Source organism: Macrobrachium rosenbergii, chromosome 21 (assembly GCF_040412425.1).
Source record: "Macrobrachium rosenbergii isolate ZJJX-2024 chromosome 21, ASM4041242v1, whole genome shotgun sequence".
Classification (NCBI taxonomy): domain Eukaryota; kingdom Metazoa; phylum Arthropoda; class Malacostraca; order Decapoda; family Palaemonidae; genus Macrobrachium; species Macrobrachium rosenbergii.
In genome coordinates this window covers 31,508,144-31,525,643 of record NC_089761.1, presented here as the reverse complement: position 1 = coordinate 31,525,643, position 17,500 = coordinate 31,508,144, and the positions used below count along the sequence as shown (strand labels likewise).

The window sequence follows — 17,500 nt, the reverse complement described above, 5'->3', positions numbered from 1 at the left end:
ATACTGTATATATATGTATGTATATATATATATATATATATATATATATATATATATATATATATATATATATATATATATATACACCTGGGACACTGAGCTGTTATTAACATCATAATTCGCTCTGACAACTGTCAACTTGCAGAGAAAACACATACATCTATTTATTCAGGCTGTCGACATCGAAAGTTATTGATGTTCGTATACAACGGTAATCATTCGTTCATTATGAGCGGGCTTTACCATGCACAGAAAATACAGAAGTTGAAAAAAAAAGTCATCATTGCTCTTGTAACGTTTGAACGTTCCAAAATGTTTCGAAGCTTGAATGTTTAAAGTGAACTACAAATATTATTTCTGAATTGAAGCGAACGAGATGAGCTGTCGGTGCTAATGTATACGAGTGCTTATTCTTTTTTGTTGCTTTAGCTTTTATTTATTGTTTTTTTTTTTACTTATTCTTTTCGTTGTGTTTTTTTTAATCCATTCTGGATAGGCATTTGAGTTAGTGGTAGTTATATTGAAAGTTAAAGGGATTTTCAATAATGGTAATAATTCTATGCTACTGACGGTTTTGTCAAGCTGACAGATGACCACCTTGCTTGAAGAGTTGGCTTATTCTTTTAATACACTAAAGGATAATAATAATAATAATAAAATAATAATAATAATAATAATAATAATAATAATAATAATAACAACCAAACACAACTGCTTCACCTTACCGTGAATATTCAAGTGTTAAATAAATTACGCAATGATTTTCATATGTCAAAAACACTCTAGATATAAAAATAATAATGGTAATAATATCGATCATAATGACAACAATAATTACTACGGCAAATAAGGAAGTAATTCATATGCAATATAAATTCTCCAGCATTAATAATAATAATAATAATAATAATAAGAATAATAATAATAATAATAATAATAATAATAATAATAATAATAATAATAATAATACGACCACCCGGTCGAATAGGATGACTGTGATACAAAAAAAAAAAAAAATAATAATAATGGTAAAACCACTTGTCGAATATAATGACTGATATTGAAAACAAATTAAATAATAATAATAATAATAATAATAATAATAATAATAATAATAATAATAAGAAGAAGAAGAAGAAGAAGAAGAAGAAGAATTATAACAACAATAGCCCAAGTCTGAGAGTCGTTCACGTGCAATACAAATTAATGAGTCTCCACTCGAAGTCTCACTCCCGGCAACAAGATGTTTACCGGGGCTGAAATTCATTCAGAGACGAGGACCCTCCTTCAGACCTTGGTAAACAACGCGTAATTATTTTACTAGAAAAGTCTCCTCTCTCCCTTGCACCCTGCGTAGCTTGTATGTGTTTATATATGTTCTCTAAATCGCGATGTATCCCCCTAGGCTACTTATGCATGTTTAATTGACGAGGTGTGGTTGGGTGGGTGGGATAGCTCTCTGTCTGTCTGTCTGTCTGTCTGTCTGTCTGTCTGTCTGTCTGTCTGTCTGTCTGTCTGTCTCTCTCTCTCTCTCTCTCTCTCTCTCTATATATATATATATATATATATATATATATATATATATATATATATATATATATATATATATATATATATATATTGAATTTTTACCTTTCAGAAAGGGTGAGGCTTGAGAGAGAGAGAGAGAGAGAGAGAGAGAGAGAGAGAGAGAGATATGAATTCTTTACCTTTCAGAAAGGGGTGAGGCTTGAAAATTATAGCCTTCCAGTCTTCAGAAAGTCTTTAGGGATGGGGTTGCTAAGCCCCATGCCCGTTTTCTCGACCCGAGCTGATGGTGGTAAGAATCCACTGCTGGATCGAATCGACTCTGTTAAGTGGAATACTTTACCCTTCTAAGCCCACTCTTTATGGAGGGAAGAAATGTGTATAGTAAAAAATATGTACATACATAATATATATATATATATATATATATATATATATATATATATATATATATATATATATATATATAATCTAATACAATTGCCATGAAAACACAAAACAGGGTAGGTTTTACAGGTTGTATTTCAGGTTCCTGTTTCCCTCAGCGGACCAGGTCCGATGAGGGAAACAGTAGTTTCTGAAATACGACACAGCAAAATCTACCCTCTTTGGTGTTTCTAAGGCCAACCTTTATTAGACGAAATCCTGATATAACAGCATATATATGTATATATATATACATAATACATATATGTATATATATATGTATGATATGCATACTAATACCTGTCAGACATCCGTCTGCAAAGCACTCATTTTGAAGATAAAACAACACAAACTGCAAGAGAGAAATCATTCTACACAGAAGTATGAGCAAGAGCCCAAATGTCAACTTTGGTATTAAAACCTTTTACGAAAACTCCAGAGAGAGAGAGGTTTTCCATTTGCATGAGGCAAGATAAATGTTTTTTTTCTCTCATTTCATATACAGTAAACCTAGCTTAAAGGATACGGGCATCGTGCGTCGCCTGATGCATTGAACACTTGGGAAACATTGCCATTTTTTTCCGCAATGTCCCGAGCGATGTTTTGGCATGACAGATAGGAAAGTGTTTTAAGAGTTTAGTTGAATAAAAATACTTAAGGATGAGGATGGTTAACGTAGGTGTAAGGCTAAGGGATTTTTTCGTTTTTAACAAGTACAATTATTGATTTCTAGGAATCGTTTAGATTACGAAATATAAATCAAACTTTACGGTCTTGTAAAAAACAGATATTTCAGGCACTGGCGCATCCAGAAAAATTTCATGGGGGACACCAATTTTCATATTACACACACACACACACATATATATATATATATATATATATATATATATATATATATATATATATATATATATATATATATATATATGTGTGTGTGTGTGTATATATAATAGTGTGTGTGTGTGTGTGTAAATAGTTCTTTAATCGATTTTTTATTTTTTTCCCATTTTTATATTTATTTGTGTTATTACTACCTAAATCTTCAATATTATTATTTTATAATTATTTTTCATGGGGGCCACGTGCCCAGGTCCGCACCCACCCTCCTGGATCCGCTAGTGTTTGCAGGTATTTAGATTACTGTCAACAGGAACATTTGTTTTTTATATGTATAACACAGATAAGGAAGATCGGTAGTTTTAAATGAGTTTTAACTCATTTGTGTATGTTTGTATGTCTATATCCGTGTGTGTGTGTGTGTGTGTATGTATGTATATAGAAACAAACCCATCACACACGAGCTTCCCCACTTCCCACGACCTCTTATGCCGAGTTGTAACAGAGCATTCCGCTACTGAAAGCTCTGTTCCTCCGGCAGAAAAATCCCGGTACCGTCTTCCGGCAACGTCTCGCCGTTCACATTGCGCAGCGTTTTGCCAGTCCCCCATTCATCTCTCTTTCTCACGGATTCTGTCTCTTCACCCTTTCTCCCTGCTTCTCTGGTCTGCTGGTTTCGTTAATATTTTCCTTTAGGGAGAGTTATCCGAGTTCCATTGTTATTCGTGTTAAATGCAGAGATATATTTCTTGAGCTATGAGCTGACAAATAAGTTCAATGGCAACTGTTTTCCACATGTGCAGAAACGTCAAAAATTGTACTAGAATGTGCATATGTATGTTTTATCATTGAAGGCGTCGCACAGTCATACAAACACGAAAACCTAGAATAGATAGATAATAATAATAATAATAATAATAATAATAATAATAATAATAATAATAATAATAATAATAATAATAATAATAATATATCTAGGCTTAAATATTATGAGAATAAGTCAAAAAATTTTTATAAAGTGTCTGCAAAAAATCTAAGAGGACAAAATAATAATAATAATAATAATAATAATAATAATAATAATAATAATAATAATAATAATAATAATAATAAATGTAGCAAATCAGGCTTAAATATATTGAGAATAAGGCAAGCTACTTTAAAAAGTGGCACAGTAAAACTAAAATTACAAAATAATAATAATAATAATAATAATAATAATAATAATAATAATAATAATAATAATAATAATAATAAACGCACAAAAAACAGCCTAATACATTACAAAAATTTGTCAAAGCGACACCAAAGAGTGGCTGCAAAAAAAAAAAAAAACTGCAATAGAGAACATCTCAACACCCTTCCCCCAAAAAAACATGCAATAGAGAACATCCCAACATCCCAGTTGCTTCTAGAGTGTCCATCAGCCATCCGCAAGCTGCACTAAATATACCTGAAGTGGATACGAAGATTGCGAAGGGTTTTCCCCTCGAGGAGGAGGAGGAGGAGGAGGAGGAGGAGGAGGAGGAGGAGGGGAGGGAGGGAGGAGGAGGAGGAGGAGGAGGAGGAGGAGGAGGAGGGGACATGTCAGCTCTGGCAAAGTGGCGGATGATGGCAGGGATAATGATTTTGGGGACATCAGAGTATAATGATTTTTGGGAAGAGGGAAAGGATAGTGGTTTTGAGGAGAGGGCAAGGATAATGATTTTTGGGAGAGGGGCAAGGAAAGACATTTCGGGAAGAAGGTAAGGATAATGATTTTGGAGGCAGCACGAGGATAATGATATAGGGAAGAGGGCAAGTATAATGGTTTCGGGGAGAGGGCAAGGATAATGATTTAGGGAAGACAACAATGATAATGATTAAAGGAAGACAGCAAGGATGATGTTTTCAGGAAGAGGGCAAGAATAGAACTGAATGAAATAGAGCAAGAATGATAATTTAGGGAAGAAGGCAAGGATAATGATTTCTGGGAAAGGACAATACGATGATTTTGGGGAACAGGCAAAGATAATGACTGGGGGAAGAGGAAGGATAATGACTGGGGGAAGAGGCAAGTATAATGGTTTGGGGGAAGAGGCAAGGATAATGATTGGGGGAACGGGCAAGGATGATGACTGGGGGAAGAAGCAGGGATAATGATTTGGGGAAGAGGCAAAGATAATGATTGGAGGAAGAGGCAAGGATAATGACTGGGGGAAGAGGCAAGGATAATGATTGGGGGAAGAGGCAAGGTTAATGACTTTGGGGGAAGAGGCAAGGTTAATGACTTTGGGAAGAGGCAAGGTTAATGACTTTGGGGGAAGAGGCAAGGATAATGACTGGGGGAAGAGGCAAGGATAATGACTGGGGGAAGAGGCAAGGATAATGACTGGGGGAAGAGAGCAAGGGTACTCGTGAATTGTGATGACTTTTAGCGCAAAAACGTAAATAACTGAAAAATAGCAATACTTATGCGGCATATTATATCAATATCAAGTGCAAATTATATGTTAGTCTGCAGCCAAGAACTGGGATCCCGAGAGAAGAATAATCAAGTCAGCCCTCCTCCTCCTCCTCCTCCTCCTCTTCTCCTCATCTTTCTTCTTCTTCTGCTGCTGCTCCTCCTCCTCCTCTTTCTTCTCCTCCTCTTCCTCTTCCCCCTTCCCCTCCTCCTCCTCCTCCTCCTCCTCTGACATATCAGAATGAGGGCAAGAAAAGTCATGATCCAGGCAAAGATCTTCTCTCCCCCTCTGTACCTCAATGCCTCGCCGTATTGATAGGCAATTCATCTTCAGCTTTGTAAAGCCCAGAGAGAGAGAGAGAGAGAGAGAGAGAGAGAGAGAGAGAGAGAGAGAGAGAGAGAGACGCAAATCCTTTTGTAGACCGCTCGTAAAATACAGCGCCATCGATTCCCGCTGCTTGAGGACAGCAGCTCTGGAGAGGAGAGAGAGAGAGAGAGAGAGAGAGAGAGAGCCCTCTTTCTAGTACAGTAGGTGATCTCTACTTTTAACATTGTTAGAGAGAGAGGAGGGTGGAAGTAGCTGTTCAGTTTTAATATTGTTAGAGAGAGAGAGAGATAGAGAGTTTTAGAGAGAGGAAGCCTACGTGCCAGTGAGGCTATACTCTTAATATTATTAGAGGAGAGAGAGAGAGGGGAAAGGAAGGCCTTCGTAGATGTTGCTGGCTCTACTTTTAATACTGTTAGACAAGGATTGAGAGACTTCCTTTCACTATCCCTAATCAGTACTGAATCCGTTTCTCGTCCAGTGATTTAGCACCTATGTCTAATGTCTTTTTCCTATATATGTATATATATATATACTCATGTATACTGTATATACATACATATATATATATATATATATATATACATTACATACATGTATACATATATACATACACACAATATATTATGTATATATATATTATATATATATATATATATATATATATATATATACATATACACATATATATGACATACAATACAATCACAAAAATATTTTTCAACAAACTGAAGTGTTAAGGAAATTGACACTACAACACTATGACACTGTCACCTAAAATAAACCACTGGCGTAAGTGAGAAAACAAACGAGAAAAAAAAGAGTTTGATAAAATTCCAAACTGGACCACAGGAATGAAGGAACGAAGCCTTTGTTGAAAGAAGGAATTCGTGTTTCCTGTTTTTTTTTTTCTTTTTACTGGTTAAACTGGTTAAATTCCAGAGAAGGACAATTTAAGAGGACATGAAAGAGCCTAAAATAAACCGCGGTGTAGGCGATGCATGAGGAAGACATATTTCTTTTGAGAGAGAAGAGAGGGTAACACAAGTGTATCACAAGCTTTCTTAAGCTTTGCCGACTTTAAATGATAAAAAAACACGTTTACGTATATTCAAGGAGAGAGAGAGAGAGAGAGAGAGAGAGAGAGATCATGCAAGCTTTCTTATGCTTGCTGACTTTAAATGATAAAAACGTTTACCTATATTCAAGCGGAGAGAGAGAGAGAGAGAGAGAGAGAGAGAGAGAGAGAGAGAGAGAGAGAGAGAGAGAGAGAGAGATTAACACAAATTTATCACAATCCTTCTTATGCTTGCTGACTTTAAATGATAAAAAACACGTTTACATATATTCAAGGACAGAGAGAGAGAGAGAGAGAGAGAGAGAGAGAGAGAGAGAGAGAGAGAATCACAATTGTATCACACGCTTTCTTATGCAAGCAGTCTTCAAATGACATAAAACACGTTGCATATATTCATGGAATGAAAGGGACAGGAACTTGAATGCCAAGCATCCCTGGAGAGAGAGAGAGAGAGAGAGAGAGAGAGAGAGAGAGAGATACTCCTACCAAGTTTCAATTCCTGTCCAAGAAACATAAAATCTGAAAGACTTGTAAAATGCAAGGTTCATTTGTTAAAATACAAGGTACATGGCAAGTCGTGTTTAACTTATGGTGATATATGCACTGGAAAATAGCTAAGAAATTTACCTGGACATCAAACATCATATGACGTTTAATAAGGATGCGATATTGCGTCATCCTACCCGCGCATCAGGTGAAAACATCTCGCAGGGTACAATTATTGACCATTAAAATGCGAGAGATGATTCTTCGAATAACGATGGCTGAATGTCGAAAGGGGTGCGAGAATGATAAACAAATAGACCAGTGTCAGATAAGCCGAGATATGAACTTCGAGTTCATATCGTGAGAGATATGAAAGAAGAAGATTGACAGATTGGTTTATGGTTACTAAAACTGGCGCCACAACGTGTAGGTTGTTGACAACGTAATTTAACTAAACTAAGAACATTTTTTTAAGGTGTTTCATATAAGGAATATCTAATATATATATATATATATATATATATATATATATATATATATATATATATATATATATATATATATATATATATATATACATACTATACTATATGAAAGAACAAGAACTGCTAAACAGGACTGTCGTAGTTATAATCAATTTGGTGGGATAGCTTTTACCAAGCACAGAGGAAAAGAAAAAAAAACTCATTTTGCGCGGGATATCATATAAAGCAAAACGTAGGAAATACAGGACCTTAGGGTTTATCGGAACGTTTGATGAAGCTTTCAGGAGGGATCGTAGGTAGCACGGGCTTATTTAGAGTGCAGAAAGCTTCGTTCTGCCTTCACCTCCTCTCACGTCTTCCTAATGAACACCGTATTCTTTGGAAGCCTGAATTTCAAGTCAATGGCCCCTTTAGTGGCTTCTTCCATTTGAATAGGCTTCATCTTCTGAATAATAATAATAATAATAATAATAATAATAATAATAATAATAATAATAATATTCTTTCGAAGTCTGAATTTCAAGTCAATGGCCTTTGTAGTGGGCTTGTTCCATACTAATAGGGTTCATCTTCTGAGTAATAATAATAATAATAATAATAATAATAATAATAATAATAATAATAATAATAATAATAATAATAATAATATTCTTTGGAAGCTTGAATTTCAAGTCATTGGCCCTTTAGTAAACTTGCTCCATATGAACAGGGTAATAATAATAATAATAATAATAATAATAATAATAATAATAATAATAATAATAATAATAATAATAATAATAATAATAATAATCTTTTTGGAAGCTTGAATTCCAAGTCCGTGGCCTCTGTAGTGGGCTTGCTCCATATGAACAGGGTTCATCTTCTGAATAATAATAATAATAATAATAATAATAATAATAATAATAATAATAATAATAATAATACCGCTATTGAATTATATAATGCAAGATATTCCCGGATGATGTCAGTGGAAAATAACAAGATTTTTTTTTTCTGGCTCCGTGTCTTAGAGGCATATTTCAGACTCTTTAGGTTTACTGCAGTGGTTCTCAACCTGGGGAGCCGCCCCCTCTAGGAGGTGTCAGCAATTTCCAGGCGGGCGTAAACCCTAGGAAAAAATTAAACATTCTCTAATTATATTCATTATTCTCTTATTCAGAAGTTTATGAAAAATTGCAAAAGTATCGCCTTAGAACGTTAGTTTCCTAAAGTCTACTACTCTAGTTAGACTCGTTGGGCTTAAGAATAAAAAAAAACTTCTACTTCTCTTTTTTTTTTATTTTTCTTTAAATCTGGGAGGGAATTTTACTCATAGATGCAAGGGGGGCCGTGGAGAGAAGGACCAACTCTCATAGGAGGCGTGGTAATAAAAAGGTTAAAACTACTGGTTTCGTGTAACGTTGTGTGGCAGGAAAGGGGTAAAATTAGCAAGGAAAGCAGTGCTCAGAAAACCGAAAACTCCATATCAGAGCACGGTGAAAGATTTGCTGTAGGGTTGGATTGTTTCGGCAAACTGTCACTGAGGCTATACTTACGGTAATGACAAGTGTTTTTTGAGAATTTATCAGAGTTGAAAGCGTGACAAACAACGGAAATGTTTGGTTTACCTGTTTTTTTTATGTTATTAATAAGGCCTTAACATATCTCTCTCTCTCTCTCTCTCTCTCTCTGTATATATATATACAGTATATATATATATATATATATATATATATATATATATATATACTGTATATATATACACTGTATGTATATGTATATATATATATATATATAAATATGTATATATGTGTCTGTGTATAATTAGATAGATACAGATATACATATATATGTTACTTTGTGAGTGTGAAATGATACATAATATCTAAGTGTGTTCTTACAAAGACGTAGAAAAACTGTACTGAAACTGATTCACATTACGAAAGAGAGTCTACTGTAATCTTCATCCCACAAAACAAATGAAACGCAAAAAAACCCATTTCAACCATCTAATACAACCACCCCTTTCCTTTCAGACGTGGCGTACGCAAAACCAGTGAGTAAAAGTGACATCAGTCGCAAGTGAAATCGGAATGAAAGATTTTTAATTCGCCAAGGGTACAAATAAGACCTGAGAGCTCATTGAGCGTGTGGGAACTGATACGAGATCTTTGAATGTTTTACATGTCAGGATAAAGGACGAGAGCTGAGCCTATGTAACCACTGAGGAACAGAAAGGGACACTGGAAGGAGGTTTCAGGGAGGAAATATTGATGAGACGCGCGGGAGCAGCGATGTCAGTAGGCGGGCGCCTTATTAACTCTCCCAGATGAGGATAAATTGCCATGCTGCATTCAACTAGCCGCTGGGTGTCCCTGTTCCTCTTCCACCTGGCCTACTACAGCTTCAGTGAGTATTCAGGGTCTCTCTCTCTCTCTCTCTCTCTCTCTCTCTCTCTCTCTCTCTCTCTCTCTCTCTCTGTGGCCTGTGCATATGTCAGTTTGTTTTACCTTTTATTTTTTCTATCACAGCTGCAATTAGTCATTTTTACCCTTTGATTGTGACTTGAGCTCCTCTCTCTCTCTCTCTCTCTCTCTCTCTCTCTCTCTCTCTGGCCTGTGCATATGCCAGTTTGTTTTACCTTTTATTTTTTCTATCACAGCTGCAATTAGTAAATTTTACCCTTTGATTGTGACTTGAGCTCCCCTCTCTCTCTCTCTCTCTCTCTCTCTCTCTCTCTCTCTCTCTCTCTCTCTGTGTGTGTGTGTGTGTGTGGTCTGTGCATATGTCAGTTTGTTTTACCTTTTATTTTTTCTATCACAGCTGCAATTAGTCATTTTTACCCTTTGATTGTGACTTGAGCTCCTCTCTCTCTCTCTCTCTCTCTCTCTCTCTCTCTCTCTCTCTCTCTCTCTCTGTGTGTGTGTGTGGTCTGTGCATATGTCAGTTTGTTTTACCTTTTTTTTTTTCTATCACAGCTGCAATTAGTCATTTTTACCCTTTGATTGTGACTTGAGCTCCCCCCCCTCTCTGTGTGTGTGTGTGTGTGTGTGTGTGTGTGTGTGTGTGTGTGGCCTGTGCATATGTCAATTTGTTTTACTTTATTTTTTCTATTACAGCTGCAATTAGTAACTTTTACCCTTTGATTGTGACTTGAGCTTCTCTCTCTCTCTCTCTCTCTCTCTTGGTCCTTGAAATCTGTATATCCTGGAAGTGATTCCCCTGTTAACAATGAATCTGAAGTCTTATGTAATACATATGAATGTAATTACTTCCTTACGGAAGAAAGGAATAATAATAATAATAATAATAATAATAATAATAATAATAATAATAATAATAATAATAATAATAATAATATTTTGTCAGTTATCCAGTGTATTATTATGAAATGACTAACAAGGATCAATCTGGGTTCATATGCACACAAATGACTGAGTTAATACTTGGAGATTCGGTAAGAATGGAAAGTGGCTCATAACGGATTTCGCGAAAGCGTTTGCACTGTCAAGTGGTGCTTCGGAAACTGACTAAAACTGAAAGCCATTATCGGCAGGGTGAGAGAATACTGATCTCTGAAGTTTCAATAGTCCTTTCCTGTTGTCAGAATCTACTGAAGGAAAATGTGAATAGGATTACGAAAGAAATGTGATGATATGATCTGTTCTTTGCAATGTAGTTGAGATAACCCTTCAGATATCTGCATTTTTCACTCGATTTTTACACACACACACACACACACACACAGAGAGAGAGAGAGAGAGAGAGAGAGAGAGAGAGAGAGAGAGTTATCACTCGATAACAAGGCTACGGGGAGAGAGAGAGAGAGAGAGAGAGAGAGAGAGAGAGAGAGAATTTCAATTATCACTCGATAACAAGGCTATGGGTATACTGAGAGAGAGAGAGAAGGCTATGGTATACTGAGAGAGAGAGAGAGAAGAGAGAGAGAGAGAGAGAGAATTAAGGCTATGGGTATACTGAGAGAGAGAGAGAGAGAGAGAGAGAGAGAGAGAGAGAGAGAGAGAGAGAGAGAGAGAGAGAGATTAAGTTTAGCATACAATAAAAAAAATAATTTTTTTAGCATTTCTTTTTTTCCAGACCTTAAAATAGAATAAAAAATGTTATTCAAATTTTTTTCCAAAGCTCTAAAGTGAGGCACACCCAACATTCCACCATTCCTTCTATTTAATACGAACACATTCCCTGAAATTCTCTCGTCACTTGTTGATCATTTCCCCCTGAGAGAGTTTGAAAATATCAAAATATCTTTCATGGAACAGGAAGGGTTGGGTGTATTTGTTCGAAGTGTTTTTGGTATATCCAGATTTATATTTGAACAGGGTGTGATCACCGAGTGTTCTCACGATTAAGAATACACACACACATACACACACACACATATATATATATATTTAAATATATATATATATATATATATATATATATATATATATATATATATATATATATATATATATATATATATATATATATATATATATAAATATTCACCTACACACACGTGTACAAACACACACACACAAAGACACACGCATTTATATATATATATATATATATATATATATATATATATATATATATATATATATATATATATATAAATATATATATATATGTGTGTGTGTGTGTGTCAATGTGCGTTGTGTGTACATATTTATGTAACTGTAAAATCATACAAACTAATCTGCACTGCAATTCTAATATAACAGCTCAAGTAATTATGAATCACTTTACTCACGCAAACCAAATCGTGATTTGTATCTATACATTTCTTCTTTCCAGTCACGGATGCTGGTTTATCCTGGTCCTCAGGAGGACCTGAATTTGGCGACACGGAGGAATCGGTGACAGTGAAGGAAGGAGAGACAGCTAGACTCCCCTGCAGAGTCCTTCATCTGAAGGACAGGAAGGTAAAAAAAAAAAAAACAAGGAAATCCTAAGGATTTCTCTCTATTGCTTTTAATAATCTATGTGAATTTAGCTTGCGAAATAAACTGCACTGTTGATTGCTATACCAGTCTCTCGTTTGATTTGCAATTCTATATGAATAGTTTACGCCTTTTCATATTGTAATGTTTTAAAAATTCGAAATGCAAAATTCTGGGCACTAGTTGATTTTTATTGCAATTTCAACATTCAGCATTTTCAAGCGAAAACTATTTGATTACAATTTTTTCCGAGCATACATTTTTTTTGCGATTTTTGTAGCTGGGAGCCTGATGAACAAACTGTGACAATTTTATTATTTTGCTTGAATTCTCTATCGTAATATTGGGATTTCGAAAGTTCCTCTGCGACAAGGTAGAGTTCGATCTCATCTCTCAGGTTTTTAGACAGTACCTGTCAGTGCACCACATCTCACAATCTCCAAGCTGGGAAATTCAGTCTATACAGTCTTACTATTTGTAGAGGCTGATTTGTGGCTCTTTTAAGCCTTACCCCTCCATTTTTCACCTCTTCCTTACTTTCATATTTTTCTTCACGTGTCATTTATAAAGCAATGCCATGGATTTTGTGACCCCAACGGAAAATATTTGTAATAATGAAACACTAAATTTTCTTCAGAGTTGAAAACATTTTACAAGCATGGGAGAAGCCAGCGAGAGCAGTGATGGACCTTTCAATAAATAGCTAAAAAAAAATCTATGTAACATAATCATTTTTCACAACAATAATAAAATGGGGGAAACTTATGTAATATTTTACATGAACTATTTGTCGTTTTTCATATTTCTTGAAAATTTTTCCTCAGCTTACAAAATGTTTCTCTATAATACAATACATAAATCGTGTGTGTGTGTGTGTGTGTGTGTGTATGAGTGTGTGTACTTTCAAGAGAAATGTGTGTCTGGGTTGCCGTATCCAACAGCATTTAAAATTAGAAAACCATTGAAATGTAACAGAGTATTATGATGGGAAAATCGTGGCTAAATTTGCCCTTTAAATTCATTCCCCTTCTAAGTTCAAATAAAATTCTGCATCTATATTTTGACTTGGTTTGCATCCAGACTTACAATAAATAAATAAATGAATAAATAAAGGAATAACTGAATGAATAAATAAACAAGTAAATAAATTAATAAATAAAGAAATGAAAACTGAAGAATTAAATACAAATCCATGGTAGGTTGAAATTCAAATTGAATTCACTTGCAGAGGCCTCTTTAGATCTGCGATCAGATATAATACGATTCCATCCGTTTAAATTTCATCTGTTCACAGACTTGGGACGTAACTAGATCGTAAAAAAAAAATGTAATGGGTTTCTCCAGACCTCTAGCTATCCTCGACTCTTAGGTTTCTGTAAAAAAAAAAAAAAATGTAATGGGTTTCTTCCATACCTCTAGCTACCCTCGACTCAGGTTTTTGTAAAAAAATGTAATGGGTTTCTTACAGACATCAAGTCTTAGGTTTTTTGTAAAAAAAAAATGTAATGGGTTTCTTCCAGACCTCTAACTAACCTCGATTCTTAGTTTTTTGCAAAAAAACAATGTAAATGGTTTCTTCCAGACCTCTAGCTATCCTCGACTCTTAGTTTTTTGTAAAAAAAAAAAAATGTAATGGGTTTCTTACAGACATCTAGTCTTTGGTTTTTTTTAGTAAAAAAAAAATGTAATGGGTTTCTTCCAGACCTCTAGCTAACCTCAATTCTTATTTTTTTTTTGTAAAAAAAATGTAATGGGTTTCTTCCAGACCTCTAGCTAACCTCAATTCTTAGTTTTTTTTGTAAAAAAAAAATGTAATGGGTTTCTTACAGACCTCTAGTCTTAGGTTTTTTTTGTAAACAAAATGTAATGGGTTTCTTCCAGACCTCTAGCTAACTTCAAGTCTTAGTTTTTTTGTAAAAAAAAATGTAATGGGTTTTTTCCAGACCTCTAGCCTTAGGTTTTTTTTGTAAAAAAAGATGTAATGGTTTTCTTCCAGACCTCTAGACTTAGGTTTTTTTTGTAAAAAAAAATGTAATGGGTTTCTTACAGACCACTAGTCTTAGATTCTTTTTTTTTTAAATGTAATGGGCTTCTTGCAGACCGCTAGTCTTATTTTTTTTGTAAAAAAATGTAATGGGTTTCTTGCAGACCTCTAGCTAACCTCCAGTCTTAGGTTTTTCTGTTAACAAACAAACTAACGAACGAAGCACAATGCGCGAGGGTGGGGTGGGAGTGGGGGTTAGGGGAGAAGATTGGGGAGGGGATATGACTTGAATCTGAAAATAAGGGGGAAAATAGCCCCTCATGGAAATAAATCACGACTTTATCTTGATAAAGCAGCATTAGACCCAGAACTTCGGAAGATTTATCCGGCAAAGCATCCGGCAAAAAAAAAAAAAGTTATTATACTTTTGGGAGAAAAATGCGATTAGGAAGGATTAGGAATAACTTGGAATTCTCCTCATGTTACCACGATATTTCTAAACCACTTTTTCTAATTCCTTCCCCACCCAGCCCCAAAGGCATTGCAGATTTTGTATACTTTTTCTTTTTTGAATTCCCATAATGGTTTTATATATTTGCAGATTTTTTACACCATTTTTTTTACAAATTCTAAATCATGTCAATAATGATTTCCTAAACTATTCCTTTTCGAGTTACCCTAATATAAACACAGATTTAAAATAAATATTCTTCATATTCCCAATGTTATGATAATTTTTCTAAGAATACCCTTTCAGTTATACATGCAAAGTTTGTTACTTTGTTCCTCTGGAATTTTCCTTACCATATATATATATATATATATATATATATATATATATATATATATATATATATATATATATATATATATATATATATATATATATATATATATATATTTATATATCATACATAAATATGAATATATATATATATACATATACATATACATATACATATATATATATATATATATATATATATATATATATATATATATATATATATACACGCAATGAACATTCCCCTTCGAACTGCCCTTATAGCAAAGTTTTTCAATTAAGAAAATTCTTATAATCTTCCCGCGATAAAGTTTTCAAAACACCCCTTTTGGAAATCCTTGATGATATGAAAAAAAAAATAAAAAAAAGACCTTTAGAATACCTTTCCACACCAATTACGAAACATCCTTTCGACAGTTATGAAAGGAATAGCAGTGATAGTAATAGCAGTAGTAATAGCAGTAGTAATAGTGATCGTCGCGGCCTATCTACCTACGACCATTTCGGGGGCTTTGACGAGCGAGGTCGTTCAGAAAGGGCAGGCGGCACCCCTATCGTCATTCATGCAACGCCGCTGTTCCGTGACCTCGCACACGGAACACGTGTAGTTTCCATAACGGCTATGCATGCGCCTGTCAGGCCGTTAAACCGACGAATCAATTCCGCGGAATGTTCGCGTTGGCGATTGGCGTAAAATTCGGGTCCACCGGGGGAATATGGCAGGAATGATTGGCCGTTCTGGATCGGTTGGTAAAGAGGCTTGGACCACGGTGGGAGGTTTGTTTAATTACGCTCTATATTGTTGGGTCTTTTTGAAGACAGGGTGTTTCTTTCTCTCTCTCTCTCTCTCTCTCTCTCTCTCTCTCTCTCTCTCTCTCTCTCTCTCTCTCTCTGGTTTGTCTCTCTCAATCATGGGGTTGTGTACTGACTGGTAAAGTTTATTTAACTACTTTCTGAACTACTGATTTTTCAGGAGACGGGTTCTCTCTCTCTCTCTCTCTCTCTCTCTCTCTCTCTCTCTCTCTCTTTCTCTCTCTCTCTCTCTCTCTTCTTGTCTGATTCTCTTTCTCCGTCATGACATTCTGTGCTGATTGGTAAAGGGGGTAGAACCACAGTGGTATGTTTATTTAATTACTTTCTAAGTTATTGATTAATTTTGAAGACTGGATCTCTCTCTCTCTCTCTCTCTCTCTCTCTCTCTCTCTCTCTTTTGACTCTCTTTTTCAATTATGGCGTATTGTTTGGCAAAGAGAAGTAAGTTTAATTACTTTCTAAATTATTGATTTTTTGAAGACCGACTCTCTCTCTCTCTCTTCTCTTTTTGACTCTCTTTTTCAATTATGGCGTATTCTTTGGCAAAGAGAAGTAAGTTTAACTACTTTCTAAATTATTGATTTTTTGAAGACCGACTCTCTCTCTCTCTCTCTCTCTCTCTCTCTCTCTCTCTCTCTCTCTCTCTCTCTCTCTCTCTTCTTGTTTGCCTCTCTTTCTCAATCGCTCTCTTTGTTCCAGCCATGATAAATGATTGATCCTTGCCACAATAACCCGAACTGGCAAAGAAATCCATAATTCATATTGAAGACGAAGTATCTTGGTGTAAGCAAAAATCAAATTCTCTCATTTTTCTCTTCTGCAACAGATGACGATCGCTATCCCCAGGGATTATTGGGTTGTCAGTATTAATGATGCAAAAGCCATTCTGTCATTCCTCATTTCTCTCACCTTCCTTTGAAGTGTCAACCAGCTTGATGCCGCAAAAATGAAATTGTCGTTTCTCTTCTATTCCCCATTTTCTTTGGGACCAGCTTGGTGACGTGAAAAATGTCATTTCTCCCACCTCATATTCCTCATTTTCTTTGAGTTGTTAACTGCTTAATGATGGCATAAAACATTTTCTACACATCATTTCCCAAACATATCTCATTTTCTTTTAGACCAGTTTTATGACTTAAAAAATAACCTGTCCTTTCTCAAAACAACCATCATTTTCTTTGGGACCACTTCGGTGAAGTAAAAGAATGAGTCATTTCTCTCGCCTCACATTCCTCATTTTCTCGGGGACCACCTTAATGACGTCAAAAATAAACTGTCATTTCTCAAAACATTCCTCATTTTCATTGGGACCAGTTTAAGGAGGTGAAAAAAATTTCATTTCTCTCACCTCACATTCCTCATGTTCTTTGTGAGTTGT

At 35.0% G+C, this 17,500-nt stretch overlaps 1 protein-coding gene across 1 annotated transcript in view; it reads left to right on the top strand.

Moving 5' to 3' along the window:
* Positions 1 to 17,500, top strand: part of LOC136849860 (opioid-binding protein/cell adhesion molecule-like) — a 40,638-nt gene that overhangs the window by 3,642 nt on the left and 19,496 nt on the right. The window contains exons 2-3 of the mRNA XM_067123349.1: positions 9,629 to 10,001; positions 12,396 to 12,523. Coding sequence (XP_066979450.1) covers positions 9,938 to 10,001; positions 12,396 to 12,523 — 192 coding nt within the window. The 5' untranslated portion in view covers positions 9,629 to 9,937. The remainder of the gene's footprint in view (positions 1 to 9,628; positions 10,002 to 12,395; positions 12,524 to 17,500) is intronic.